Source organism: Pagrus major, chromosome 14 (assembly GCF_040436345.1).
Source record: "Pagrus major chromosome 14, Pma_NU_1.0".
Taxonomy (NCBI): Eukaryota; Metazoa; Chordata; class Actinopteri; order Spariformes; family Sparidae; genus Pagrus; species Pagrus major.
Window position 1 is genome coordinate 11514518 of NC_133228.1, and position 27442 is coordinate 11541959.

Consider the following 27442-nt stretch of genomic DNA (forward strand, 5'->3'; position numbering starts at 1 on the left):
GCCGCTAAAAATGTGAAAGGCCCTCTCTGGAGTCAGTGTTTGGTTTGTCCATTCTAGGCTACTGTAGAAACATGCCGGTCCAACATGGTGGACTGTGTTGAACCATGGAGGACCCTCTCCTGCTGTAGATATATAATAAACTCATTAACCAGTTTGTTTCATATGAGGTCCAGGACTCAAAATTAAAGCCTGCACTCTGCATTTTCACTAGTCTGACTGTTAGTGGCGGGGTCCGCCATTCAGATTCTCTCAGGAAATGATGCATTACTGTTTTCAGTTTTAATCCACTAATATCAGCACTATTATCTTTGACTCTGTATCACTTCATCCTTTTACTTTCATGTCAGCTGATGCTGCTTTCTGCTGTCATGAGTGCCTCTCTAACCCCGCCTTCTCGGGGCGCACAGGGACAGCGAACCTAACAGACTAAGCTGGGGGGAGTAGCAGCAGCAGCAGCAGCAGCAGGAGGAGGAGGAGGAGGAGGAGGAGATCTTCAACTTGGGCTCCGGAGCCGGTGCTCCTCCTGGTGCGGTGCAATCTCAGCTGTCCACCGGACCGGTATGCACTACCCGCGGAGGAGGAAGTGAGCCGACCCGAGACAGAAAGATGCAGGCGGAGGACATGGAGGTACCTATCATTAATAACCTTAACGATAACGGCGACAGACAGAGGCCGAAAGGGAAAGATGTGTTCAAGGATCAGCAGAAGGAGTCGGAGGTAAATGGGAGATGTGTTTGTGTACAGTCGGCTACCACAGCTTTATGGTATAGCAGCGCACTGGAGGTGTGTGTGTGTGTGTGTGTGTTGTTGCTGGGGAGCTTTCAGATCAGCTGAATGTCCTTCTCATGCAGTCAGTCGCTGTCTTGGCTCGAAAGCATGCATGCATGCAGACAGGCAGGCAGGCAGGCAGGCAGGCAGGCAGGCAGACACCGAGGTGTTATTTTGGCAACCGGCTCCTATAAATAACCCAGCAGTAATCCTACAGTGGTGCTCAGAGTGGAGCATGCAGGTGGTGAAATGTGACTGCTGCTGTCAGGAGCACACCACCACCACCACCACCACTACTCAACATATCCCAGTGTTAGATCAATTTAATAGTTATGGATTCATTGAGTCACCTCATAAAGTACTGTATACCCTTAATCCTCGTGGTTGACATTGGCCCGTGTCCTTCATTTAATTGATCCGTGGAATAAAATCAAGTTTCAAGGGACCAGTTTAAGACCTTACTCACTCTGGTTACATTTTGTCTTTATTTTAAACATTATATAGTATAATAAGTCATTTAATTCCTTAAAAAGACTGAGTTAATTAAGTGATAATGAGCTGTAGTCCTGCACTTAAAGGGGCACTATGTGGTTTAGGAGAAGAAATTCAAACTCTGCATTTAATATTTTACAATATGAGGTAATAATACAAACTCGTTAGTGAATAAACTAGCTGTTCTCAGAGGTCCCAGAACATTGTTTGAAGCTAGAAAGGTGGCAGGGTCCGCCACATATAAACAAAGTAAAACAGAATGTCAGTTTGTTTATTCAGCCATGAAAACAAAGAGGGTTTGTTTGTTTTTCTCTGTATTATGATAGTAAATAGTCATAAACATAAACGTCCTATTTAACATCATAAATGATGAAGAAAAGCAGCAGATCCTCACATTTGAGGAGTTGGAACCAGCAAATGTTTTTCTGCTCGAAATATTAACTTGATTATCAAAATAGTTGCAGAACAATCTTCTGTCAGTCAGCTAATGAATTAATTGACTGGTCGGTTTTTGGATGTTGAATTACGGCCTTTGAGAAACTAACAATACTTTGGATCTGAAATGACTCATGGATCAGAAAAGAATGAATGGGCAACGTTTTTGATTATTAATATTGTCGTTTAAGTCATTTTTTAAGCCAAAATACCAAACACTTGCTGGTTCCAGCTCCTCAAATGTGAGGATTTCTCTGTTTTACATCATTATAATATCTTTGGACCAAAAAAGCAGTCTGAAGACATCAGTTTGGCTCATTTTTGACCACTTTCTGGCATTCAGTAATAGACTAAATGATTAATTGGGAAGATTTATCGCTGTACTTTTGTCAAATCATAGTGGCTGAGCCTAACCCTAACCCACAGACCCAGTTTAACCAGTAAATCTACTCTGCTCTTCTGCTCTTCTTCAGCCTGATGATGCTTCTTTAAGTGCCACGCAGCTATAATTCATCCCCTCATGAAAAAATTAGAAGAAGATGGTTTTCATGGGTTCCTTAGCCCCAGGTTCTCTGGAGAAGTTAAGCAGTCAAAGCTTCCCTCCGGGCCAAAATCCAGTCAATAACACCCGTGACATGTGTGTGTGTTCGTACGTGAACGTTGAATGGTTTTGAGGGAATTAGAGCATGTTCATCTCCCAGCCGTTGGATTCTGGGACGAGGGGTTGTTGATGGTTTGGTGGTGGTCGGGGGTTGGGGTTTGATGACATGGACGTTGAAAGCACTTAACGTCAGCGTGCCAGGTGTAGATGTTCCCAGGCCGCTGCACTACACTAGGAGCTCGTCCGTCTGTTAAGTTAACCTCGAATCTGATTCATTCATGTATGTAAATCGTCCGTCATTCGTGCCGGGCAGAGCAGCCATCTCTCGTCTTTGTGGCATATGTTGGTTGGAGCGGGGGTGGCCTGCTTTGACACTATGCCCAGTGTTTGCACACCGATGTGGTGCAGAGTGTGGGAGCTGCAGGAGCGCTGCCAGTTTGGAGCCGAGGACGGCTTTCGTTATCAGCTGGCGACAGAGAGGGGAGACTGAAGGGGGGGAGAGGGTGAGGGAGGCTGGGTGAGAAAATGGAGGAGAGGGAAGGGGGGGAAGTGGAGCAGAGTTGTCTGTGTTGATGCTCACAGGAATTAAAGAAACATCTCAGTGGGGTTTGGAAAGAGCGGTCGCTGTAGCTCCTGTCCCTCAGTGACTGTCGGCTCTTCAGCAGACGGATGGTAGATTAGGCTGCTTGTTCAACTAATCAATTAACGTAAAAGTAATTGACAACTTTGGCAACTGTAATCATTAGTAGTACCTCTGTGTTTATTGATGAGAGTTTGATGAGCACATTTTTTCAGTTTTATCCAGTTAAAGGACTGAAAGGTCTGAATTTACTGACAATAGTATTGACGTACGTTCAGTGTTTCCTGCTAATCACTTGAATTAAGCATAAAAATGGCGGACTCCGCCACCAACAATCGGTGGACGAAAGGAACAATTTGAATCCTAATCGTTGAATTCATCATTAAAACAATCAGCAGCAGTCTCAGCGCTGTTTGTTAACAGGCTGAGCCATCAGACAGCAGAAGAATGGGACGGGGTTGTGCTTTGGCAGCAGTGGATGAATGTTGGTGTTGGACTAGCCGCCTGCAGCACAGATGATATCAAACAAAACATCTGTAATAGCTGCTGCATATCAGGTTGTTCCTCATCGGAGGGCACGACCTGCTTACTTGATGAAAGTGGGTCTTTTAATAGAGTGTGTTGTTGTATTGACTCTTAAATGGCTTTGATTTTACAGGAACAAAAGATTTGACACTCTACAATGAGTGTAATGTCAGGATGACTGTCAGAGCAGATTGTAAAAAGCAAAAAGTGAGGCACCCGGTCACCCAGACCCACCGGCTGTCCTCGCTCGCACTGAGGAGTTGTGGGTAATTTAGTCGAATCATCCACGCTCCCAAGTGGTTCTCATTTCCTGGTCTACAAGTGCGGTAACAACATCAAATGTCATCGCTTCGGCCCGGTGTCATAAACAAACTTTGCAGGCTGACGTCCTGTGTATTCCAGTCCGTGCTGACTGGGTTGCAGCAGGTATTTATAGGAGACGGTTACACGGAGTTGTTTAACCAGGATCGCTGACTCAGTGCACATCCTTATTTACAGTCCTGGCCCTGGGGCTGTTTTCACAGGGTTAAACACACTTGCAGCTCGGAGACTTCCCCTGCTGCCAGGATGTTGTTTTTGTTTTTGTTTTTCTTTTCGTTAACGTAAAATGAATCTTTAATCATCCCTGTAGGGAAATTTCATCAGGTCACACCCCCCACCGGAAAGATAACAGATAATAAACAACAATGTTTCCGTCTGTTTCTATGATCGAGCTTCTAATTGTCCCAGACGTTAACCATAAACAAGTTACACTTTGAAGTTTCTGAATTTCATGATACTGTTTGTCATACAGTATCACTCTGTTTATCTGTTACATATCAGACTATAAAGGTCTTATTTTAAAAATCGGCTGGTCTTATTGTGACTCATTCTGTGCTGACTGTTTGACAATACTTAGAATTTGAGTAAGTCAGCTTGTTTGAGGTTCTTTAAAGGTGCTATACGTAACATTTTAGCACCATTTACAGTCAAATTTCTATACAGAGGTCAACTTAGTATTGTGTACTGCATGTTACATATAGCACCTTTAAGCTAAATGCTAACATCAGTACGCTACCAGTGACAATGGTAATATGCTGATGTTCAGCAGGTATAATCTTTATCATGTTCACCATCATAGTTTAGCCTGTTAGCATGCTAACACTTGCTAATTAGCCTTAAACACACACCAATTGCTACGCTGCGTGTGTCAAGCTCTCTGCTATGCAGTTTACAGTGATAATGGTGGTCATTTTTGACACAATGGGTCTTAAAATTTCACACACTGTTTCATCCGCTGTAGCCTAGCTTAACTGGTGTAGGCTAATGTCAACACTAAAATTAGCTACATGAGTTGGTTGTCTTTCTCAAGATAAGTTTTTCATGTTTCACAGCTTATTTGTTTAAAAAGAAGACCATGCAAAAGGGTCTAACTAGCTACATGAAGACTATGCGAAAAGACTGAAGCTAAAGCTAGGCTACATGTCCAAGACAAAAACTTTTGTAGGTACATAATTAGAGAAACACATTATTTTTAGAGTAGTGCTTTATTTAATGGTACTCATTACTCTAAATGTACATAGTATTTTCCTAACGTAACCTGTAACCCACTAAATAATGCAGAGTCACCACTGTTGCTGCTAAGCTAGCTGGCTATCGTCAGAGCTCTCTTTGGTTCATGACAGGCTAGAAACAAAATGGGGAATTTGAACATTGTGGTTTTCGTTGTAAAGTTTTTTAATGATGTTGTGACCTTACTGCATACTCTCTGCTTCTCTATTTTAGAGGGAAGAAATAGTTTCACAGCACTGACAATCTCAGCCTCAGTGTGTTTGTGTGTTTGCACGTGTGTGGATCACATGCCTTCCAGGGAGTTGAGAAAGTTTTGAAACCTATTCTAAATCCATCACGACACGACAGAAAGAGTTTATCAAGGTTGCAGCAAAACATTGTGCGATTGCATGTCGTCGGTGAGTGCGTTCACAGAAACTTAATGTGTGCAGTCTGTGTCGAGGGCACGTGCTAATCACAGGGTAAGGCTAAAGTCAGAACCCGGCAGAGACCCTCGGTTGGATACAGAAGTTAATCTGCCTTAAAACAGGGGCCATGTTGATTCCTGCGCCTTCTCTTTTCTCACTTCTTCATCACTGCAGTTTGTTGCTCCGCCAGATCTGCTTTGTTAGGCAGTCAATCACATTGATTAAAGCAGCGTGCCCATACAGAGCGTCAGTAATAGTGAGTGGCTCTAGATAAGAGGAATCTGAGGGAGAAAAAATGTAAACAACTAATCAACGCTGCCTGGAGATTCAGCAGCCAATCAAAACTCCAAAAGACACATGATGATGAGGCAAAACTGTGAACGAGCCTGGAGAGCGTGTGTGGGTGATGTGTGGAGTACAGAGTAGTGGTAGGTGTTGTATAGCCTACAGTATGTTTGAGTATCTGTTTGCATGTGGGTGTTAGGACATCTGTGATCTGCTGTGTACAGTGTCATATTATAATGTATATGCTAATGTATGTTTTGTTCTTCTCAGAGCTCAATGGAGTCTCCTAATCTGGAGTTTGAGTATGGAGACACAGACGCACTGACTGCTGAGCTTTCAGGTGAGACAGACAAGCAACTGAACTCACACAAACTGATTAGATGATGAATCTTAATGTCCCTGATGTGAAAAGCTTGCACACCATTTGCGTCTCTCATACTGTAGATGCTGCATTCTGTGTGGTCTTCATTGTGATTCTGCCGAATGCAATTGATGCACAAAAGATTTGATCTGGTGAAATAATTAATAAAGATACGTTTTTTGTGATTCTGCCTCCATTTCCTCGACATATTGTTCACTGTAATCAGGCTCTCCCATGTTGTTGGATGTAATCTTTTAGCCATGCTAGCAGCATGCTAGCATGTCGGTCTGTTGGTCCATCCACAACTTTGATCCAGACTGATATATCTCAACAATTAAAATGTTCAGGTCAGAATCAGGTCACAAATTTTAAATTAGTCCAGTATTTTAGTTTGTAACCAAATCTGCAAAAGTACTGCCATTCCCAACAGTCTAGCTAGTGTTAGCATGCTAACACTAGCATAACTAAACTTTGAAATAAAACATCTTTATGCTTTTAGCACCCTAGCATCAACATATTAGCATTGTTTATGAGAATGACTTTAGCGTGTAGCTCGATGCATTGCTATGCTTACGTACAAAGAAGCTAGCATGACTGTAGCCTCAGCTGCGCCAAAATGAGTTTTACAGCGAGTGGGCATCCAGCTTTAGATGACACAGACCAAGGCTAATGAAATATTTCTTTTCTTGCACTTTCAGTAGTTGTTATATTCTCTTTTCATTTCAAACTGAGTCAAACTTGAAGCTAAAAAAAAATTACGCCTGGTTGTTATGTGTGACACAGGATTTATCCCACAGAATTCCTACAGTAATACCTCTGGTTCGACTTAGCATACACAGTACAATGTGCTATTGATTGGAAAAATAATACTGCATCTGCATTCCTCAGGTTTCCTTCAGCTGTTTTATGTTACAGTGTTATTCATGAAAACGAGACATTAAGCTGACATGCTGCTGAAGGCGCAGAACAAAGTCTTCTGGTCCTGACATGTTTTCCAGACACAGGACACATTGTGTGACTAATGCTATGAGTAGTCATAAACACTCTAATTATACAAGCATCTGTGTATCTGGTGACAGCTCATGTGTGACCTGGAGGTTGGTTTATGAATGACTTATGGATTTTTATTTATTTGATTAAACTTCAAGTCCAATAGTTTATTTCAAGTGTGTATTTTTAGATTCCTCTCCTGTCCAGCACCATGTCGTCCCCAGAGCCAGGGGATGTGAGGGGAGAAATGTTGAACGAGAGCATTGATTTTGAGTCAGAACGACTGCCCCTTTGGTGGATGGCAAGCGGCAGCTGATGTGCCAAGAGTGTTAGTCACACTGGCAAACACACACACAAACAGACAGACAGACAGTCACGGCAGCTTTCTAGCGACAGCTCCTCGGGGGGGTGAGCGCTGACGGCCGCGCTCAGAACAGGAGGAGACGCACGGCAACGTGACGAATCGTTAGACTGTGGATCAAACAGATGAGATCACCGCCGAGGAGACAGGAGCGCTAAATCTGTCTGTTTTGTTTTTGGAGGGGAGCACAGTTTACCTGTTTCTATTCTATTCCCTCTATTTTTTCCATTAAAGATCGGTTATTGTTTTTTTGGCTCGGATCGAGCCACCAACCCAAAATGTCAGTGTGTGACCACCTGGTAATGAGACTCAACAATCAGCTCTCTTTCTCCAAAGTCGCTCGCTCCACCTTTAAGTCAATAATCATCTGACATGTAAAAAAGAAAACCCCAGCATATCCTCACAGTCATATTGCTGATGTGCAGTCATACTGGAGAAGCTGTCACCAGTCTTTTCTTCACAAATGCCTCGATTAGTGATTAAAATTGTGACATTGCTGATTAACTTTCTGCCTGTCGACCAATCAAACGTTTGACTTCATCATTTCAGCTCTAAGTCTGTTGCTCTCTGCTCTGTCCACAGAGCTCTACAGCTACACCGAGGAGCCGGAGTTCGCCCTGAACAGAGACTACTTTGAGGAGGACTACAGGAGCCATGGTACTGTGTTTGCCTGTGTGAGAGAGATTATAAGGTTGTAAATGGCCGCGGATAAGCTTTCTGTACATCCCTTAATGTGTTTAGATGACCTGTAGGATGCCGTGTGTGTCGCCCCCCCCTCGCTGTCAGCAGCTCAGGTGAAGAGAGAGTTAAAAGCTGAGCCGTCCGCAGCGTCTGAGACACAAAATGGGGTCAGAAATACTCTGCCAAGACTCTGCTGCCTCCCTGTGATGTATCAAACACAAAGAAGTCTACAGGCGGTGGACTGGAGCTGCTGCAGTTTGTTGCTGATGTTTATCACCAGAGACCTTGATGGCTCCTTCAGCAGTGTTGCTGCTGTTCGCCTTTTGTGTCGCCCTGAATGTCCCTGTCGGCTACAGCTTCCTGATAACAGCGCCCATAAGTAAGACGGTGAAGGTTAACTAAACAAAATGTTCCCCGGCAGCATTACACAAACGATAAAATGTGTGTTGAAGGTAATGTTCAAGTTAAAGGTGCAGTATGTAAGAATGGGCCCATTTGTGGAGTTCATAAGGGGCAGCATACTGGTGAAACTGCTAACTGCTGTTAACTGAAGCTGCTGGTAGCTAGTTAGCTCAGTTAGCTCTGCAGCTAGCGGTCTGGACTTGGAGCTCAGAGCACCAGTGTTAGTGTTGTCACCGCTAGCGCAGGAGCTTCGGACCAGGATGGGCTTAAGGTCAGGTGTAACAAGTGTTACTCACGTCCTGTTGATCATTTTCTGGCAGCTCGCGTCGCACTACAGCCCAAAGTGTCAGTATTTGACTGTCTGTTCCCCAAGAAGTGACGTTTTGTCGCGTTAAAGCTGTAGAGGCGATGTGTGCGACCTCAGCTCCGAAGTGCAACATGAGCCGGCGTCGCTCTTCAGTGTGCTGCTGTGTTTTTTTTTTCTTGTTTTAAGCCGACCTGTGTGAGGCGAGGGCGACCAGGCACATCAAAGCTCAGCTCTTTTAAGCTGTTCAAAGAATGAATATCCCCACAGATACAGATGGGATGGGTCACATCCTGACCGTGTGATTAATGTTTGGTTACCGAGAACAAAGCGGCTTTGCCAACATGAATTATCGTCGGTCTGACAAGAGATCATGCTTAAAATACAACGTGTTCTTCACCTGATATCCGAATCGTACCGTCTCGTGTGGAAATGGTCACATTCATGCCCCTTTTTCTGAATATGTGCTGAAGTAAAACAAGGGGAAATAACAAAATCAGAAGCCGTGAAGCTCTCGAGTGACTGAGGCACACATTATAGACAAAAGAGCGAGACGAGCGTTGCCCTCTTTATCTGTCACCTCCTCTTCAAGCTGAGTGGTAATGAATAGCAGGATTAGATGAGAGTCTCTCTGGCTGCTGTTTTACAGAGATAGAGCACAGAGCTGCCTCTTTACATCACGGCCTTTTCATTATTGTGTGTGTATGTTGTGTGTGTGTGTGTTCAGTGAGCAGTTGTCAGAAGATGGGTTTACTGCTTTACTGTGTATGTCTGTGTGTGTGTGTGTGTGTGTGTCAGGGCCACTGACAGTCTGCTCATCAGTGTTTTCAACCGTTACCCATACGTTTCTAATCCTAATCACTGTGATTATCACGACATATCTGATTTAAGATACTCACTGAAGCTTTTTAGGAGACAGTACTGAAATTAGAAAGCTATTTTCTTCTGCATTGCAAGTAGGAGTCTGACTTCCACTGACTGGGATGATATTACGCTCCTTAATGCCTATTACTGTCAGCATAATCAAGTGAAGAGTCTAAGAATAGAGGACTTAGACCGTGAAAAAAGAGGGCTTGAGTCCCCGCCAAAGAAGACGTCTATTTCTTTTTAAATACTGTATTTACTTCTGGGTTTTCATGATGCCACTTACTTTGCTAATTGCTGCTCTGTTTGCTTTGGCAATGCTCGACCTCTCAGCTATTTCCAGAGCTGATGCAGTGGGCCTGATCATGTTAAAAACTAATGACCGATCAAAGCGGCAGTCGGTCCCTACATTGACTATTACAGTCGCCATCCTCCTGATCAACCTCGCGTTTAAATGTGAGACATGATGGGGGAAGGCCGGGGAGATTAGTGTCACTACAGAGAAAAACTGGAGCATAAAAGCCCCTCTCAAAAACGAGGCTATCCCCCAGATGGCTTAATTTAATGGATCCCCAAACTGCAAAGCATGTAGACTTAAAGTTAGCTCGGAAAAAAGAATGATGAAGGAAAAATGTGTTTTTCTCTTTAACGGAACAGTACATGCTGCACTTAAGCGATAGCACAGTATTAAAACCAGATGATAAAGCGTAATAATAGAAAAGATCATGAGTATGGTGTGGTATAAGTATAATAATACAGTAAGCTAATAAGCATTACTACACTAAGCTACAGTAAGCTAATGGTATGATAATTAGACTAAGCTAATAAGTATTATAATGTAAGTAGTGTTAAGCTAATGAGTATGATACAGTAAGCTAACAAGCATGATAGCCATAGCAAGCTAATGAGTATGATACAGTAAGCTAACAAGCTAACAAATGGTTGTGATGACGAGTGAGATAACGTGAGACTGATAGAAAAAATTAAATCTACAGGTGGTTTAAAAGTTAAACTCGCAAGCCATTGAACGCACCATTGCTCAGTTAAATACACTCAGGGGATTGCTGCTACAGCCTTAGCCTACTTGGTCTGGTGTGATCAGCTTACGGAGGCTAATGTTAGCAAACTTTAGGTAAATATTGTTGTGTAACAGACACTACTTAATAGCTTAGCATTTTAAGTAAACGCTAAGCCGTTTCAGAATTTAGCTACGCAGCCATACAGGGGTTTAGCATTGACCTCATAGCCGCCGCTGTTCAGATGCTTTAAGACGTAAATCATAAAACCTATTAAACCTTTTCTCTCTCATCACACATGAGATACTGGGAGAAGTACTCCTGAAAATAATCCTGCCCACTGTGTTGCGTGTCCCTCCCGTAGCTCGAGGCAAGAGGTGGATCGAGCTGACGGTGGACGAGCAGAGGGCGTATGTGATGAGGCTGCTGGACGCCCTGGAGGTGACGGACAGGGACAAGAGGCTGAAGGTGGCCCGGGCCATCCTCTACCTGGCTCAGGGTGCGTAGGCAATGCGTCACAACCAGCAACAGGCCTTTCCCACTGCAGACATTTTGACTTATGCCTCTTGTATACGGTTTTCCCCAACACCCTTTCTCCCCAGGAGTGTTCGACGAGTGTGACACAGAGGTGGACGTGCTCCACTGGTCCAGACACAATGTCTTCCTGCTCTACGACATGGGCATCTTCACGGCGCTGCTGGAGCTGCTCAGCATGGAGATAGAGTGAGTAGGACGCACCCAACATGCTGGGGACGTGCGAGTCGTGAGAAGCTTTTCTTTACCACTTCAGTGGATGAAACAACTGCTGGTGAGGGTAAAATAAAATGCCAGGTTTTTACAACAACAATGCAACAATGTCACTCTCACCTTGGGTTTGCACGGTGAGAGTACAGACTTTGCTGCTGCTCATTTTTACAGTGCAGGGCGTGAAGTGCAGCACTGCAATAGAAAGTCAAAACAGTTCATATCTTAAAAATCTGTTTCCCCCCTTGGGCGAGGGCCTGCGGCAATACAGGAAGGGAGGAGTTTATCAGATAAAGGAAACCTTTATCTTTGTCTTTTAAAATCTGGAGATCTTTCATAAGCAGCAGGGTATCACGCTACTGAGAGAGTCTTTCTCACTTACAAGATCCAAATACTCTCCGAATCCTCCCCTCAGCGCTCGCACTCGTTTCCTCCAAATGCTCCTCTTTACGGTTAGAGGAGCTCACTGGAGTGAGAGGAGCGTTGTGGGGATAAACAGACGCTGACAGAGTCTGAACACAGGAAAACAACGTCTGTGATGCGCGCTTCAAAACCCTCCGACGAGGCTCCTTCAAGTCGTCTTTGTTGCCGGCGGTTTGTCGGGCCTCAGTTGGGATCCAGCGCTCGCTTTGTTGTTGCGTAAGCTGCTCTGAGGCATCGTGGCACAGTCTGGACTATCACCATGCTGCACAACAAAGCGGTGTAAGCAAGCCAATCACGCAAACACACACACATGGTGCTTCAGAGGAATTGGCTGGTTGTGCAAAAAAAAAAAACCCATGAAGAATGCACCAGAGTAGAATCGAGAGTCTTGGATCAGCGCGTCCTCATCACGTAGTGTTGACTGTCTCTTCTTTATCAGAGAAAACCGCTAAGATTATGCAATTATTTACTTTTTGTGTGTCTGCAGTAACAACCAGGCGTGCAGCAGTGCAGTGAGGAAGCCCGCCATCTCCCTGGCAGACAGCACAGAGCTCAGGTAAGCAATATACTCACAACTTACTGCACGTTGTTCTCACTTCTGCTCTTTTTGTTCCAATTCTCAGTATTTTTCCTGCTTGACTTTCTGTCATCTGGCCACAGAAACGACACCCGACACCTAATCTACAAAATGTAATTATTCCCTTTGTCCCTTTTCCCTCACGTTCAATTTCAATCTCTGCTTAACGGGATAGATTTTCGAACCAAACACACGCTCCTGTGTTCACACATGCGCAGAGCCCCGTCTGCGCGTTCCCCCCAGTTGCACACTTATAAATAATTACAGTCTAGAGGAGGATTTGCAGCTAATTGCTGGACCAAAAATCGAAAACCATTTCATTCATTTTAAACAAAGCGTGCCGCGAGGCTTTGTTTAGTGAACAAAGCGTTTTAATGCACAAAACACAGCCCGGCTTACTTCCAGGTAATCATGAACGGAGGGTGAATTATCCTCGCCGAGCACAGGAGTCATTCCCTCTCGAGCACATCACACAAACCCTCCTCTGCTTCTTGCACTCACCTCTCAGTGTTACTCATCATATTATTGTCTCTTGTACTTTGGCAGTCACGTATGGTCAACCTGCGTGTTTCTTCTCATTGCAGAGTGCTGCTGAGCATCATGTACCTGATGGTGGAGACCATCAGAGTTCAAACAGAGGACGACAGACCGGAGTGGAGAGCCGCCAGAGAGGCCTTCAAGAATGAGCTAGGTGTGTGTGTGTGCGTGTGTGTGTGTGTGTTTACTGAACAGATACAAGGCACCTTTGCTGAAATACGTGTGGTTGCTGTGGTGGTATACTTTCAGAAATATTCCGTTGATCAGACTGTGCACACAAACACATTTTTGTGTAATGCAGAATAAACAAATACTGCTTCAGCTAACTGCTAACTCTGACCTTTGACCCCCCAGGTTCACCTCTGTACAACGGCGAGCCCTTCGCCCTGCTCCTCTTCACCATGGTGACCAAGTTCTGCAGCATGAATGCGCCACACTTCCCCATGAAGAAGGTGCTGCTGCTGCTCTGGAAGACAATACTGGTCAGCACAGCTCACATTTCAAACACATATTCATTACACATATTTCATTCCTTCCTCTCCCCCCTCCTGTCTCCCCTTGAGCCTCTGTACACAACCCTGTGAATCACCGTGTTTCTGCCCTCATCCTCACCTTCCAGTTCACCTTGGGGGGTTTCGAGGAGCTCCAGGAGATGAAGGTGCGGGGCCGGGAGCGTCTGAACCTGCCGCCGCTGCCGGAGGACAGCATCAAGGTGGTCAGGGCGATGAGAGCGGCCTCGCCCCCGGCCTCCGCCATGGAGCTCATTGAGCAACAGCAGCAGCAGAAGAGAGGCCGCCGCAGCCGCAGGGTAACGATCACCTACCAACCCGACCCCGCCCTCAGTCAATCAGGGCTCGTCAGTAGCGTAGCATGGAGAAAACACGTTATTTCTGACTCCCTATTTAACACAATGGCTTAACTACAAATACACACATTTGTCTTAGACCTACTTGCACTTTCACGCACACAGTGTTGTGCGAGCTGTTAATCTATCTCAGTAACACAAAGGGAAGAGTGTGTTTAGTAACTTTAACCCGACTAATTCTTCCATTATTTTTCTTGTCAGAGAGCTTCACCTGTTTGTAGTCAGGTGACCCTGTAGAATTCCTCCCTCGAACTCTTTGCAGGGTCGGGTTTTCCCAAAACTTCTTCCGTGCCAACATCACTGGTTCGCTGTTGTAAGTCAGCGATGCCACAGATGATATTGGCGCCGGGACAGCTTTGAGAATACCAACCCCCAGTTTGTTCATAGAAGAGCTTTGACTGGACAGGTTCTCTCTCTCTCTAATGACCCTCTGGTTTTCTCATTGCCCCTCTTCCTTGTGTTCCCACAGAGTGCCTTTGTTGATAGCTTGGAAGGAGACAGTCCCTTTCCCAAGAAGCAGGTCTTTACCCACAAATTCCCACTTTTTTTCTTTCTGCATTTTCTCTTCTGCATTGAGCTGGACTTTAAGCACTCCTCTCCCAGATCCCTGCCACCTTCCTCTCTCTCCCTCCTCTTCTCCTCCTCCTATCATTTAACCTCATCCGATCATACCAGGATGCACCAAAACTGAGAAAGCAACATGTCAAGAGTTTAAAATTACACTCTACATGAAGCATGTTGCCTAAACCCTCCAAACTATCGACCAGAACCTACAGAATTTTATGAAATTAAATGAATCAGAAATGCAAAGTTTACGTTTCCAAGTGGTTCTGGTGCAATCCTGCCTCATTTCCAATACTAAAACCAATAATTTGGCATTAGAGAAATACGCTTCTTTAAACTTTTGCTGAGAGTTAGATGCTGAAGATGACGCTACAGCTAGCAGCTGGTAAGCTTAGTCTAACAGAAAGACTTAAAGCAGCAGGAAAGAGCTCGCCTAACACTTCTGTATTTCGTTTGTTTGATCCTCACATGAAACTTAAGTGTAAAAACAACATTTTGTGATTTTACAGGCAGTTATTTGTTGGAAGTCGTCTACGTGAGCGTTCAGACTTGCGATTGGTATTGATTTTCTCATCTCAGGCCGGTGATATACTTGCTTTTCAGCCACGTGTTCACATAGATACTCGGCTGCATCGTGAACGTAATTGTTCACGTACTTGCCAATGTACTACATGTGTTAGTGGAGGACTCCACTAGATCGTATAGAACAGAACTAGATGTAAAACACTTGCTGTACTTATTTAGTGGAAAATTGGCCTCAGTTGAGACGTCTAACGGTCTCACCTAATGACTGGTGGACAAAACACAATATCAGCACCATTGCTAATGTGCCTTTTTCAACATTTGCTGAGCACGAACGTAACAGTCTCGGACTGGTACTGATCCCGAACATGGTATCGAATATAGATATTTTCCAAAGTGTTGTACTGAAGTTAGAAGTGTCAGTATCGTGACAACACAAGTACGGATGGGGACTTGGTCTTTTAACAATTTCCGCCATTGTTGTCGCTGCTGATGTGCCTCCTGACCCCTGACGCTCCATGTTTGTATTGTTTCCTGCTTACGCGTAGCTTCCACTGAAGGCGTACACATTCAACACTCCCATCGGACACATAAACACAATTAAAAACCTTTCTGTTGCTGCTCTAACTCTCACAAGAGGAAAACTAATTTTGCATTTCCCAAAACTACCTAATTTAATCATCACCACCTGTTTGTTTTCTTCTTTTCAACTTTACTTTGGTCTCTCCTGATTTCCTCTTCCCTTTTAATCTGCTTATCCTCCTGCTTATTAATTTCTCATCCATACATGCCCATTTCATCACCACTCCCCTTGACACTTGACACACAAAATCGTATTTCCATCCTAATTACGCCCTCAATTCTTCCTACTGTTTTCCACTCGTTCCCTTTCCTTTTTCTGTCCTCCTGCTTCTCCTCTTCCTCCCTTTTTTTTCCTCCTGTGCTAATTCCACCATTTTCATCCCTTTTCTTCACCATCCACTAACACCTCATACTGTCCCTCCCCTCTTCTTCTTCTCATCCTCTTTCTCTCCTCCTCTTCCTCCTCTTCCCTCCTCCTCCTCCTCCACTGTCACCTGCTCAGTATGGGGGGGGGGGGGGGGGGGGGAGGCGGGGTTTGAGAGACAGGGCTGACTTGCTGGCTGTTGTCATTGGCTCTGGAGCGGTCACTATCCACAGTCCCATACAGACGGTCACTTCAGGCATCTACTGTAGTAGCATCCCCCCGTGTAGTTTCCATCACATTGCTGCCAGGTTTGGCCTCAAAGATCACCTTTGCACTGTAGACTCTGGACTAGGGGTCAATGTCATGAAAATGCATTCATTGAGGAGGTGAATTGAGATCGTCTTGAACACACTATCTCCTCTGTGGGTGTTGTATTTGGTTTTCCAGCTGACCTCTCTCTTGAATGGATGTCATTGAAAGCAGTTGTCCCCTAACCCTGACAGAAAAACACTAGCTTTACCTCCCACACAGCACTGAATGGCTTCTCCATAGAGAATGGCTCACAACACCTCTTCCTCCCTCCCTCCCCTCCTTCCCACCATACACTCACTAGACTCCTCACTCAGTCCAGCGTTAGTACTAGCGCTGACGCACCATAATACATCGACTGCACTAGCTCGACTAATGTCCAGAACGCTGACTCATGCCTGATGCTTGCACTATTGCCACGGTCATTCATCGGAGAAACTGTCTGAACTGAGATATGTGTGTGTTTGTGAATGTGTGTTTCGCACTTGAACTTGAAATGGGTTTGTTTGTAGATGAGAGCTCAATATAAAATCTCGAGCCTTGTTGGGTCTCGCTTGTATTTTCCTGTGTTTTTTTGAAGTGCAGATGTGTGGTAAGTTGAATCAGAAAAAGTTGCTTGCGGTTGCTGTGCAAAGCTGAGAAGATGTCACACTGCCCTCTCAGGATTTTGGTAATTCAACAAGACATATACTTGTACATTTGGACTAAAGACAGAGTAAAAAAATTAAGAGTTTGACATTTGGGGAAATCAGCGTATTCACCTTCTTGCCAAGAGTTAGACGACAAGTTTGATACCACTAATGCTATGCTATGCTAACTTTGATACTAGAGCCAGGAGACCGTTAGCTTAGCTTTGCATAAAAACTGGAAACGGGGAAAAACGGTCAGCTAGCTTTGTTCGTAGAAAAAAAAATGTCATCACCAGCACCTGTAAAAAATGTTATGTTTTAAAACTTTATCTTTATGTTTAATTTGTATACAAAATAAAGATTGGCGCAAATAAGAAGTTGTATACTTCTTGACTTGGCTAGCTTAATGCTACTCTGGCTAACTGTCGTAAAACCTCAACTCTTCCATTTTGTTTTTTCTACTAACTAAATAAATTAGATATACCATACCAAATAGCAAGCTGTAGAAGAGGTGGTGGTTGGATCGTTTAATCTTTAGACAGACAGCCTTGCCAGCTTTTTTTTTGTTTCCAGTTTTTATGCTAGGCTAAGCTAACTGTCTCCTAGCTGTAGCTTCATATTCAACGGACAAATATGAGAGTGGATTACCCTGTCAGCAGCTTTCTGTAATGCTTTGTCTGCAAGAAACTCACCTTATCTGTTCTGTGTACCCTGACTCTAGCTGCAGTCTGAATGTAGCCAACTGTGTACTGTACAAATGGTAGATATCAAGTACTACTATATGTAATACTTTAAATTTAGATACCAAACAGTAGTAATATAGTTAAATTAAAGAGTTTTTGTCTTTTGTTTGGGCTGTTTAGGCTCTAAGTTGTCAAAATCATTTTATTTCACACTATGTGACAGTATCAGCTTGTCCCAACTCTTGAAAAGTGAATTAAATATTTCAACTCAAGACTTGGTTTGAACAATGAACAGCATGAGTTTGCTTGTTCAGGGTTAAAGGTGTAATATGTAGTTTTGGGGAAGGAATTTTCATCAGAAGAGAAAGATCATCATTGACTGAAGGACAACACAATTTGGCGGACCCTGCCACCTTTCTAGCTTCAAACAGTGTTCTGGGGACCTCATTTTCCTCTGAGAACAGCTTGTTAATTCATAAATGTTTCTGAGTTTGTATTATTACCTCATTTAAATTGTAAATATTAAAATTCTGAGTTTGATTTTCTTCTCCAAAACTACATAGTGCCCTTTTAAAGCTCATATATGCGCTATCAGGTAACGTTTGTGTGGTTGACTTGTATTATTTCTCAGTTTTAATTACTCCTCAGTCTGTGATCAAGTCTTCCCAGTGCAGTTAACCACCTGTCCCCTCTCTCTCCTGCCAGCCTCTGGTCAAACAGGACAGCCTGGACACGTACAACGAGCGGGACCCTTTCAAGAATGACGACGCCCGGGACGAGGAGGAGGACCCCGAGGACACGGACAGTGGCATCGAGGGCGAGGTGGACCCCTTGGACCGTGATGTCATCATCCAGCCGCCGCCTCCGCCGCCTCCTCTTAGACCCCCCACAGAAAGGGTCAACTTCCCTAAGGGCCTCCCCTGGGCCCCTAAAGTCAGGTTAATTGCACAGTTCTTGCCTTTTTCCGTCAACAGAGACCTTTCTATGACAAATAATACCGCTACTCATTACTTTAGCTTCTCAGAATGACCCCCGGGTGATTTTTTCATTAGTGTAAAAGCACTTAGCTGTTATTCCACAGAATAAAGCCTCCAAATGAAGGCTGCTTTGTCCACTAGAGTAGAGAAAACTTCCCGCCCACGGTCAGGACTCAACACCATTTGGCTGGCAGCTAGTGTCAGTTTGCCACCCTGATTCTCTGCCACCATTTGAGGAGCTAAAAAAACAAAAAAAACAAAAAATTAGAAAACTCTCTCTCGGCTTTCTCTCCTCATGATCATCTAGCAATACGCTCTCCATCTGTGTATCCCAGACGGTAGCATGTGTGTCTTCCCGGGGTGCTGCCTCTGCTTTGGGGACATAAATAATGCATTGGAGAGAGGACACAAACACATCGTTAATCACGCATTCATGATCAGAAAACCTATATTCTGTCATCCTTTAGCGAACCTTTTCTACTTCTGTGTCTTTGGATCAGAGTGCTGCAACGCACAGGCTTGATGAATCAGTAGGAGGCTGTGAACCCCTCATACAGAGAGCAGCAGTGTGACTGATGAGATTTGAGAAAGCTAATGCGGCGTGCTGTGCTTGTTTGTGTGGGTGTGCCGCACACACGTGAGCGCACCCTCGGATAAACGGGCTGTTTAGCTGCTCGTTCATATGCAGGATTGTGGCAGCAGGTGTTCGCGCATGAATCCAAAATCTGACTGCGGCCCGTCTGTGTGTGTGTGTGTGTGTGTGTGTGTGTGTGTGTGTGTGTGTGTGTGTGTACAGGGAGAAAGACATCGAGCACTTCCTGGAGACCAGTAGGAACAAGTTCATCGGGTTCACTCTGGGGAAGTAGGTATTTCATCTGAGATAATAAAATATCCTTCAGAAGCTTTCCTCTTTCAGTCTGCTGTAATGATGTTTTATTGTTTTCTAGTGATATAGAGACTCTGGTGGGCCTGCCCAGACCTATTCATGAGAGCGTCAAGACTCTTAAACAGGTGAGTCATCGGCTCCTTAGACACAGATTCACATTTTGCGAATCTTCTTTGTCTCCTTTGCTTTGCCTCATTATGGCCAGAGTGTTTCCTAATCAATACTCCCTGCGGCTTAGAAATCCATACTGTTTAAACAAGCTGTGTAGTCTAGCTAAACAGAGGTAAACACCTCTGGGTGTCAGTCAGCACTTAAATACCTTTAAATACAGAGTGTCATTTGTTTAGTTTTTTTTAAATTTTCTTCTGTTCTCCAGCACAAATATGTGTCCATCGCTGAGGTCCAGGTCAGAAGGGAGGAGGAGCTGCAGCAGTGTCCTCTGACTCTGGTCAGTGATGTCACCGTGACATTTTTCACAATCATGACCCTGCAATGTGGCAGTCTTGTTAAAGGAACAGTTCCTCAAAATCATTATCTACTCACCTCCATGAAGATGGAAAGGCAGGTGAAGTTTCATAGTCCACGAAACATTTCTTTAGCCTCACAGCAAAACAGCGTTGCAACTGAAGTAGTTGGGGACTTGTTATAAAAGAAAAAAACCTACAAAGTGGCTCCATACATCTCGACCGGTGTAATCAATGTCCCAGAAGCCCCAAGATCACATATTGATTTGAAAATACTTTATTTACACTCTCGATGTGTGTTCAAGCTCATCCACCCACCTCAGGTGGTGTGTGTGCTAACGCCTTTAGCTTAGCAGCTAAAAAACAAAAAGAAGGTATAAATAAGGTCTTTTCAAATAAGTTTAGGATCTCAAGGCTTCCAGAGACTTGGACTACACCGGCAGAGCTGCATGGAGCCATTTTATGTACTTTGGTTGTTGTTTTTTTATGTATTTAAAATAAGTCCCAATCTACTCCTGTTGTTTAGGAGAATGCTGCAACACTGTTTTGCTGTGATGCTTCCCATCGACATGATCGTACATAATGACTGAATTTTCATTTATGGGTGAACTGTTCCTTTAATCTACTTTCAGCTGTTTCTTTATGTTAAGCTACATGGATAAATGAACTGAATATTTAATGTGGTGAATATTTAATGAAGTTAGTGTGAACAGTATAACATTTGTGATTTGTGGTTTTCTGTGTGTGTCGTGTCGTGTAGGGCGACGAGGAGGTGGAGGAGACACCGACAGAGATGCTGTACCTGGGCATGCTTCCTAACCTCTCCCAGTACGTGGTGAGTGGCTCTGGTTTGCATTATCTAACCTGGATTCACGTGTTCCACAACAAATACAGCTCTCAAACAGAAACAAAGGTGTAATATTTTGTTGTTATTTGTGGCAGATCGCTCTCCTGAAGCTGCTGCTGGCTGCAGCTCCAACCTCCAAAGCCAAAACCGACTCCATTAACATCTTGGCTGATGTGCTGCCTGAGGAGATGCCGTAAGTAGAAAGACTGCTGCAGCTTAACGATGTGAATCTTTCTTCTAACAGCACTATTTTTACGCTTCTGCAGACATTTGGAGCCACATTTAGATCAGGGACTTGGAGATAAAATATACTTGTTAGGTTGTCAGATGTCTCCAACGTTTGTAACTTCTGTTTGTTGAGCAGTAGTCCATTATTAAAAGGATGCAATAGGAGGAGCACCACTTTTTACATACATCTTTTTCTGTTGAACAGCAGGGATGTTTTCTGACATGCAGCATATAATCAGAGCTAAAAGACAGAATAAAAGAGAAGAGAATAAAAAAATCATCCAACTCAAAATTCTCAACCCTGTCTGACATTTTCAAGGCTGAAATCTGTACTTTGTCGTCTTGTTTTGACGCTGTACAGTATCTAGTTCAACACTTCCAACTGGAAGAACCTCAGATGACTCATCAACGGATTGATCAGAATCTCTGTTTTCAACAGTCCGTCGCTTTGTGGTTATGTTTTCTTTTATTGCAGGGTTCCCACGGGTCATTGACACCATTGAAAGACTGTGAATGTTATGCTCATTTTCAGGTTCAAGATCCTTTATGAAACACTGAAGAACGAACGAAGCATCCATGTTTCAAACAGTGCCGTTTTAGAGAATCAGGCCTGGAAAGTCCTTGAATTTGATGTTTATGAATGTGTTTTTGAGACAAAGCTATATTACTGTTTTTATTAGTATTATCGACTTTAAAGGCTTACTGTTTGTGTGTGTGTGTGTGTGTGTGTGTCCTCCAGTATCACAGTCCTCCAGAGCATGAAGCTGGGAATCGATGTGAACCGCCACAAGGAAATCATCGTCAAGGCCATCTCTGCTCTGCTCCTGCTGCTCCTCAAGCACTTCAAACTCAACCATGTTTATCAGGTTAAACACACACACACACACACACACACACACACACACACACACACACCTCCAGTCCTCTCTCCTACAGGCACCTCTCATTACCATCTTTTCCCATTACCACCGTCCCCCCAGCAGCACAGACATCAACTAGTATCCCTGCACCTCCCCCCTCTTGCTCACCTCCGCTCCCCTCCACCTGATTATCTGGTCAAGCATGCCATTACTTTCCTCTTTTCATCGTCCTCTCCACCCCCACTCACATCTCACAATTTTGTGAATCAGCTTCATACGCTCGCAGCTGCTTCATTCGTCTGAATGAAGACAGAAAACAGATTGAAAGAGAGCATCTGGTCTAAAATCTGCTGTTTTTCAAATGAAGATCGGTCCCTTGTATCTTGTTTTATTTCCATAATTAGCTGGTTGAAGGGGAAAGGGATTGTTTTCTGTTGCTAGGACATTCCTTCACACTGTACATTATAGTAGTAGCGCCCTCTGCTGCCTCAAAAGCAGATTACATGCAGACACATGAGCTGCAGTAGGAAGTCAGAACAATTAGTCTTATGCATTATATGACAACCGTACAAACTCTTTATCATGACAACTGTTTATTAGGATAAATTTAAAGATGAATCCTTCATGATGGGATAGTTAAATGCATAAAAGAGGGGAAATATGTCACATTTTTGGCAACAAAAGTCAATAACACATCGAAATATGAGCTCATGAAAGCTTATGCAGCAGAATTGTTTCTGCTTTTAATCTTTTTAAGCTTCTTGGATGAGGTGATGGATTTATTTTACCAAATCCTCCAGTTCTTGACCTTTTCCCCACACAGGGAACTCATCAACGATACAGGATTACCAGCCACAGGATTTTTTTCTCCCCTATTCGCTCTTGAAATATGGATTTTCCATCATACAGAGTTTCATCCAGATCATAATCTTATCAGAAATGTCTTTTGTCTCATCTACAACACACTCTCTGACCACAAAAGAAGAGCCATAACTAAGAAATAGAAGTTTAAGAGTTATTTATTTATTTATTTATGAGTTGTTGTTCTTCTCCAGACTCTCAGACTCTCTTAACTATTCCTCACCGCCGCCTCCTCTCTCCCTGCAGTTCGAGATCGTCTCCCAGCACCTGGTGTTTGCCAACTGTATCCCACTCATCCTCAAGTTCTTCAATCAGAACATCATGTCCTACATCAGTGCCAAAAACAGGTGTGTAGGATCCTTTTCTCTTACTCTATACTCTTATGAAAAGCACTGCGACTTTTTAAACAAAACACAGGCTTGTTTTGGTGCAGGAGAAACAGGAAAATTGTATAATCGTGTGGCAATTTCCCCTCGACTGTACCTTTAAAAATGTGCTTGGTGTTCGAGGACTTGCTGTACGACAGGTAAGTATTAAGGGCAGGTGGCACAGATGGCATCACAGCAGCAAAGCAACGACAGGAGACTCAGGTGTGAAAGACGCTGCAGTACTGTGACTGGGCTGTATAAACTGTGAGTCTTTTCTTTGTGTGTTTATTTCAGTATATGTGTGCTGGACTTTCCCCACTGTGTGGTCCATGAGATGCCCGAGCTCACAGCTGAGAGCCTGGTGAGTGGAAACACTGTCAGCGTGACATCTGATTGATCCTCGCTGGATGAAGGTCAGCCAGTAAAGTAGCCTGCCAGGTGTCATTATGACCTTTGTGTGTGTGTGTGGTCTTTTAGGAAGCTGGAGACAGCAACCAGTTCTGCTGGAGAAACCTGTTCTCTTGCATCAATCTGCTGAGAATATTAAACAAGCTGACCAAGTGGAAACACTCCAGGACGATGGTGAGTGATTCTGTGCTGTGGCCTGAACGCTCAGCGGTCGCTCTGCACGACTTTCGCTGTCAGGTCGCTGAGCTGTCCGCAATGCACAACTTTCTGTCTTGTAATCAGTAATCTTGCGGTCGGTGTGGTTTGCACACTACGTGACTAATCAGCGGCGGAGGGTCACACATTACCAGATCACACACGCCAGACATGACACGGGAATGACGCAGCCCAAGCAGTTCAAGTTGTTGTGACCTGATTTGTGGTGAAGAGAGGAAGAAAGGGATGTCTGTTGGATGTAAATAAATAACTTTTTTCAATGAAAACATAGTTGCAGGTCAGCAAGAACGATACAGTTACAAAAACTGATGCATGCTCAGTACAAATAAATGCAGTGGCCCGGGTTCATTTACAGCCTGTGGCCCTCTGCTGCATGTCGACCCCTCTCACTCTTTCTGTTCCCTCTCACTCTTTGTCTGTCTTGTCCTTCAAATAAAGCCCCCAATAATCTAAAAATAGATGCATAATAAGACTGGGTTCAAAGAGCTACTAAGGATGACAGCAGGGGAGAGAAGTAGAAAGGAGAGGAGTTGGCTGTAGCTCATTCCTGGCTTCCCGATCCATCTGTGACACAATCACACATATAGCCTGCTAGATATCCAGCAGGATACGGGAGGAGATGCATCGGTGGATCTCATCATTTAATAGTTCACACAAACGAGGACAGATTAACTCTGATCTGGGGCTAAGATCCTGGAAGTGAATTTAGTGTAGGACTTCCCACTGTTAAACCTTCCCATCTTAATGTCACTTATAATCAGCTTGGTGATATAAGTTTGTGTCCACTCCAAATGTTTGCATTCCCCCAAAAAAAAAAATCCAAGCGTATTGTGCATAATACAAGACTGAATGTTTTGATAAACGGGACGCATGACTGGATCTACCATCTGTGTGTCCCCATCAGCATCTGAGTGCCACCAGGAGCCCAGCAGGGCTGTGGGGTCTTGGATGTGTGAAGGGAAAATAAAAAGAAGTTGTCCTGTTATGGACTGGTACACATCCATCAGCACAGGACAGCCATTTCATGTACATTTTAATGGATATATTAACAGTTTATTTTGTCATTTAGAGCAGATGTCTGTGGGGCTTGTTTTTATTCAAATCCAGATCAAGCTCAGTCTGCTGAATGTTTTCAGGACTTTTCAGGATAAATTTCCTTTCCTTTTCAGATGCTGGTGGTGTTCAAGTCTGCCCCCATCCTGAAGAGAGCTCTGAAGGTGAAGCAGGCCATGATGCAGCTCTACGTCCTCAAGCTGCTCAAGATCCAGACCAAGTATCTGGGCCGCCAGTGGAGGAAGAGCAACATGAAGACCATGTCGGCCATCTACCAGAAGGTCCGCCACAGGCTCAACGACGACTGGGCCTACGGAAACGGTAAACTCCCAATTCATGAAGTGTTTTCAAATTTTCATGCTTCTGTTTCATGTTTGGGTTAATTAATTATCTCTATGACCACTACGGTCATGGAGATAATTAATCCCAGCAGTCCTCCTCTAGCCTCACACAGAGCCGATGAGTCGAACAAAGACTGCACAGTAAAGAGCACATTTACCCAACGCGACATTTCAGGTTAATAAATACTAATTGTGTGGTTAATAGTCGATGTGTACATGTATGTGTATGTATCTGCCTTGCGTGTGTGTGAAATACAATGCTCCAACAGCCACCTCAGCTGAACAGTCTGGAGCGTGTTGCCATAGCAACAGCGAGGGGGGGGGGGCTTTTCAGGGTCACCGTGCCTCGCGGGAGAGCAAGTGATCTGTCACCATGAGTATGAGAGAGATGTATGGGTAGAAGCATAAAAAAGGGGGGAAATAAGGCGACGAAATGGAAGCAAAGATCAGTAATCAATACCGTTACAGGTGAAGAATAGAGCATAATGCCTCCTCTCTGTTCCCAGACATCGACGCGCGGCCCTGGGACTTCCAGGCGGAGGAGTGCGCCCTGCGGGAAAGCATCGAGAAGTTCAACAGCCGCCGCTACGACAAGAACAGGAACGGGGACTTCACGCCCGTGGACAACTGTCTGCAGAGCGTGCTGGGCCAGCGCGTGGAGCTGCCTGAGGACTTCCACTACAGCTACGAGATGTGGCTGGAGAGAGAGGTCTTCTCCCAGCCCATCCAGTGGGAGGGGCTGCTGCAGAATCCGTGATGGGGGGGTGATGACGGAGGGGTTGGGGTGGGGTGGTCAGAGAGGTCACACACGAGCCTGTCGGAGTGGTTTAAGGGTGTGTTTTTAGTGGAGCCAGAGGAGGGAGGAATTGAGGTTATATGGGGGAGGGTGAAGAGAAAAAGCTGGAGATGGTGGTGGAGATGGAGAAGCCACCACCCAGGCTCTACAGTGATGAGAGATGAAGGGTAAAATGGAGCAAATCTGACAAATGGATGGAGCATCCTGCTGTGAGCTCGCCACAAATAGATGCCACAGAAACACACACACACACACACACACACACACACACACACACACACACACACACACACACACACACACACGATTGACGCTAACATGTGCCTATGACTACTGTGAACACACATGGACGTGACAGGCAAGATCAGAGGTAGCAGTAAAAAAGAAACCGCTGTAGCAGGAGACTGTTTCGGCCAGTTCTACTGCCCCCAACGAAAATATCTTCACTTTTCAATTTATACGCCCCTCCTTTTTAAAATGTTGGTGCTTTTTTGACTCCTAAGTAACGTTTTTTTCCCCATTTATTTGTATCAATGTGAGTGCTTAAACATTTTATGATAATTCTTTTTTGAATGAGGATGTAAATGTAAATGATTTATAATCAGTTTGTCTTTTTTTTATGTTAACACAAAGCCTACTGTAGGTTTGGGGTTTTAGATTGTCAGTGACAGATTTGAAAGTTTTTCTTATGTATTTTCTAAGAAAAAAAGGCCTTTTGGAAGCAAAACCACAGGGTCATTTTTGATAGTCCAAATGAAGAAGTAAGTGGGAGCTACAGTGTTACGTGATCTCGCGTAATATATCACCAAAAAAAAAAAAAAAGAGGAAATATACCAGCTATAAGTGTATGGGTTTGTCCGTGAACGTATAAAGTATGTGTGTGTGTAGAAACGGGAAGAAATGGGCACATGTGGAGAGGATGGTCTGAAGGAAGAAACAACGAGAATCCTCTGGAAGAAACTGGATCCTGTTTGTTCTCTTTTACAGGAATAGATAAATAGAACATTAAGCTTTTATAGAGTCCTATTCTAGGTATCTTAGAAACTTTGGTATCTTTGAATTTCAAATCCAGAAATCACAGAACCGAATCTGTTAATCACTGATGTCATCGAGGATTTGTAGATGCTCACATATCAAACCCGCCGGTAAGTCCTGTCATGGTTCCATAGTAAAGCTCTGCGCTGCTCTTTAACAGAGGTCATGCTACCAAAACAACAACAAGTTTTCCTTATTTCTTTTAAAAATCAAAACATTTCAGATAAAGCATAAATCTCACTTTTTGTGTCGCTCATTTAAGTTTGTTTTTGTGTGTGGAATGGGCTCATTGTTGCCCCTTGTGGCTGTTTGGGGTAAAAAACACACAATACTTCCCCGCCTGCCACTCTCTATTAGATTGGATTTTTTGGATTTATAAGTGTAAAGACTTTAAAAATGAAGACTATCTGCTTGTTTTGGCAAATTTATTTCTGTTAACCGCCCCACCAGCTTTTCTGTGGAACCATCTGCGGCTATTAGCACCCTCAGCAATGACCAGACACGTTAAGCTATCTACTTGTGGCCCCCCTTGCTTCAACCTGCTGACAAACAGCACAATATGTAAAACCACTGAGCTCCTTGGTGGTGGCCTTGGTGAGCACTTTGCCCACCCTTGCTTTGGAAGAACACAGCTGTCACAAAAACGGTGCTGTTTTTTCTAGTTCGTTTTCACTGTATCT

General features: G+C 44.1%; 1 protein-coding gene across 1 annotated transcript; it reads left to right on the forward strand.

The window, feature by feature from the left end:
- Positions 1 to 606: 606 nt before the first annotated feature.
- On the forward strand, positions 607 to 25688 carry strip2 (striatin interacting protein 2). Its single transcript, XM_073480796.1, has 22 exons — positions 607 to 717; positions 5915 to 5984; positions 7939 to 8013; positions 10988 to 11122; positions 11226 to 11346; positions 12278 to 12346; positions 12952 to 13058; positions 13259 to 13386; positions 13524 to 13712; positions 14239 to 14289; positions 18128 to 18360; positions 19196 to 19261; positions 19347 to 19410; positions 19662 to 19733; positions 20510 to 20584; positions 20692 to 20789; positions 21564 to 21690; positions 22792 to 22892; positions 23208 to 23274; positions 23391 to 23495; positions 24707 to 24911; positions 25438 to 25688. Exons 1-22 carry the CDS (start codon positions 607 to 609, stop codon positions 25686 to 25688), a joined length of 2520 nt encoding a protein of 839 aa, XP_073336897.1.
- The last annotated feature ends 1754 nt before the right edge of the window (positions 25689 to 27442 follow it).

Coding starts and splice junctions, on each gene's coding strand:
- strip2 (XM_073480796.1), top strand. CDS start 607: ATGCAGGCGGAGGACATGGAGGTACCTATCATTAATAACCTTAACGAT. Junction 12,347..12,951: donor GCAGACAGCACAGAGCTCAG/GTAAGCAATATA, acceptor TTCTCATTGCAG/AGTGCTGCTGAGCATCATGT. Junction 19,262..19,346: donor ATCGGGTTCACTCTGGGGAA/GTAGGTATTTCA, acceptor ATTGTTTTCTAG/TGATATAGAGACTCTGGTGG.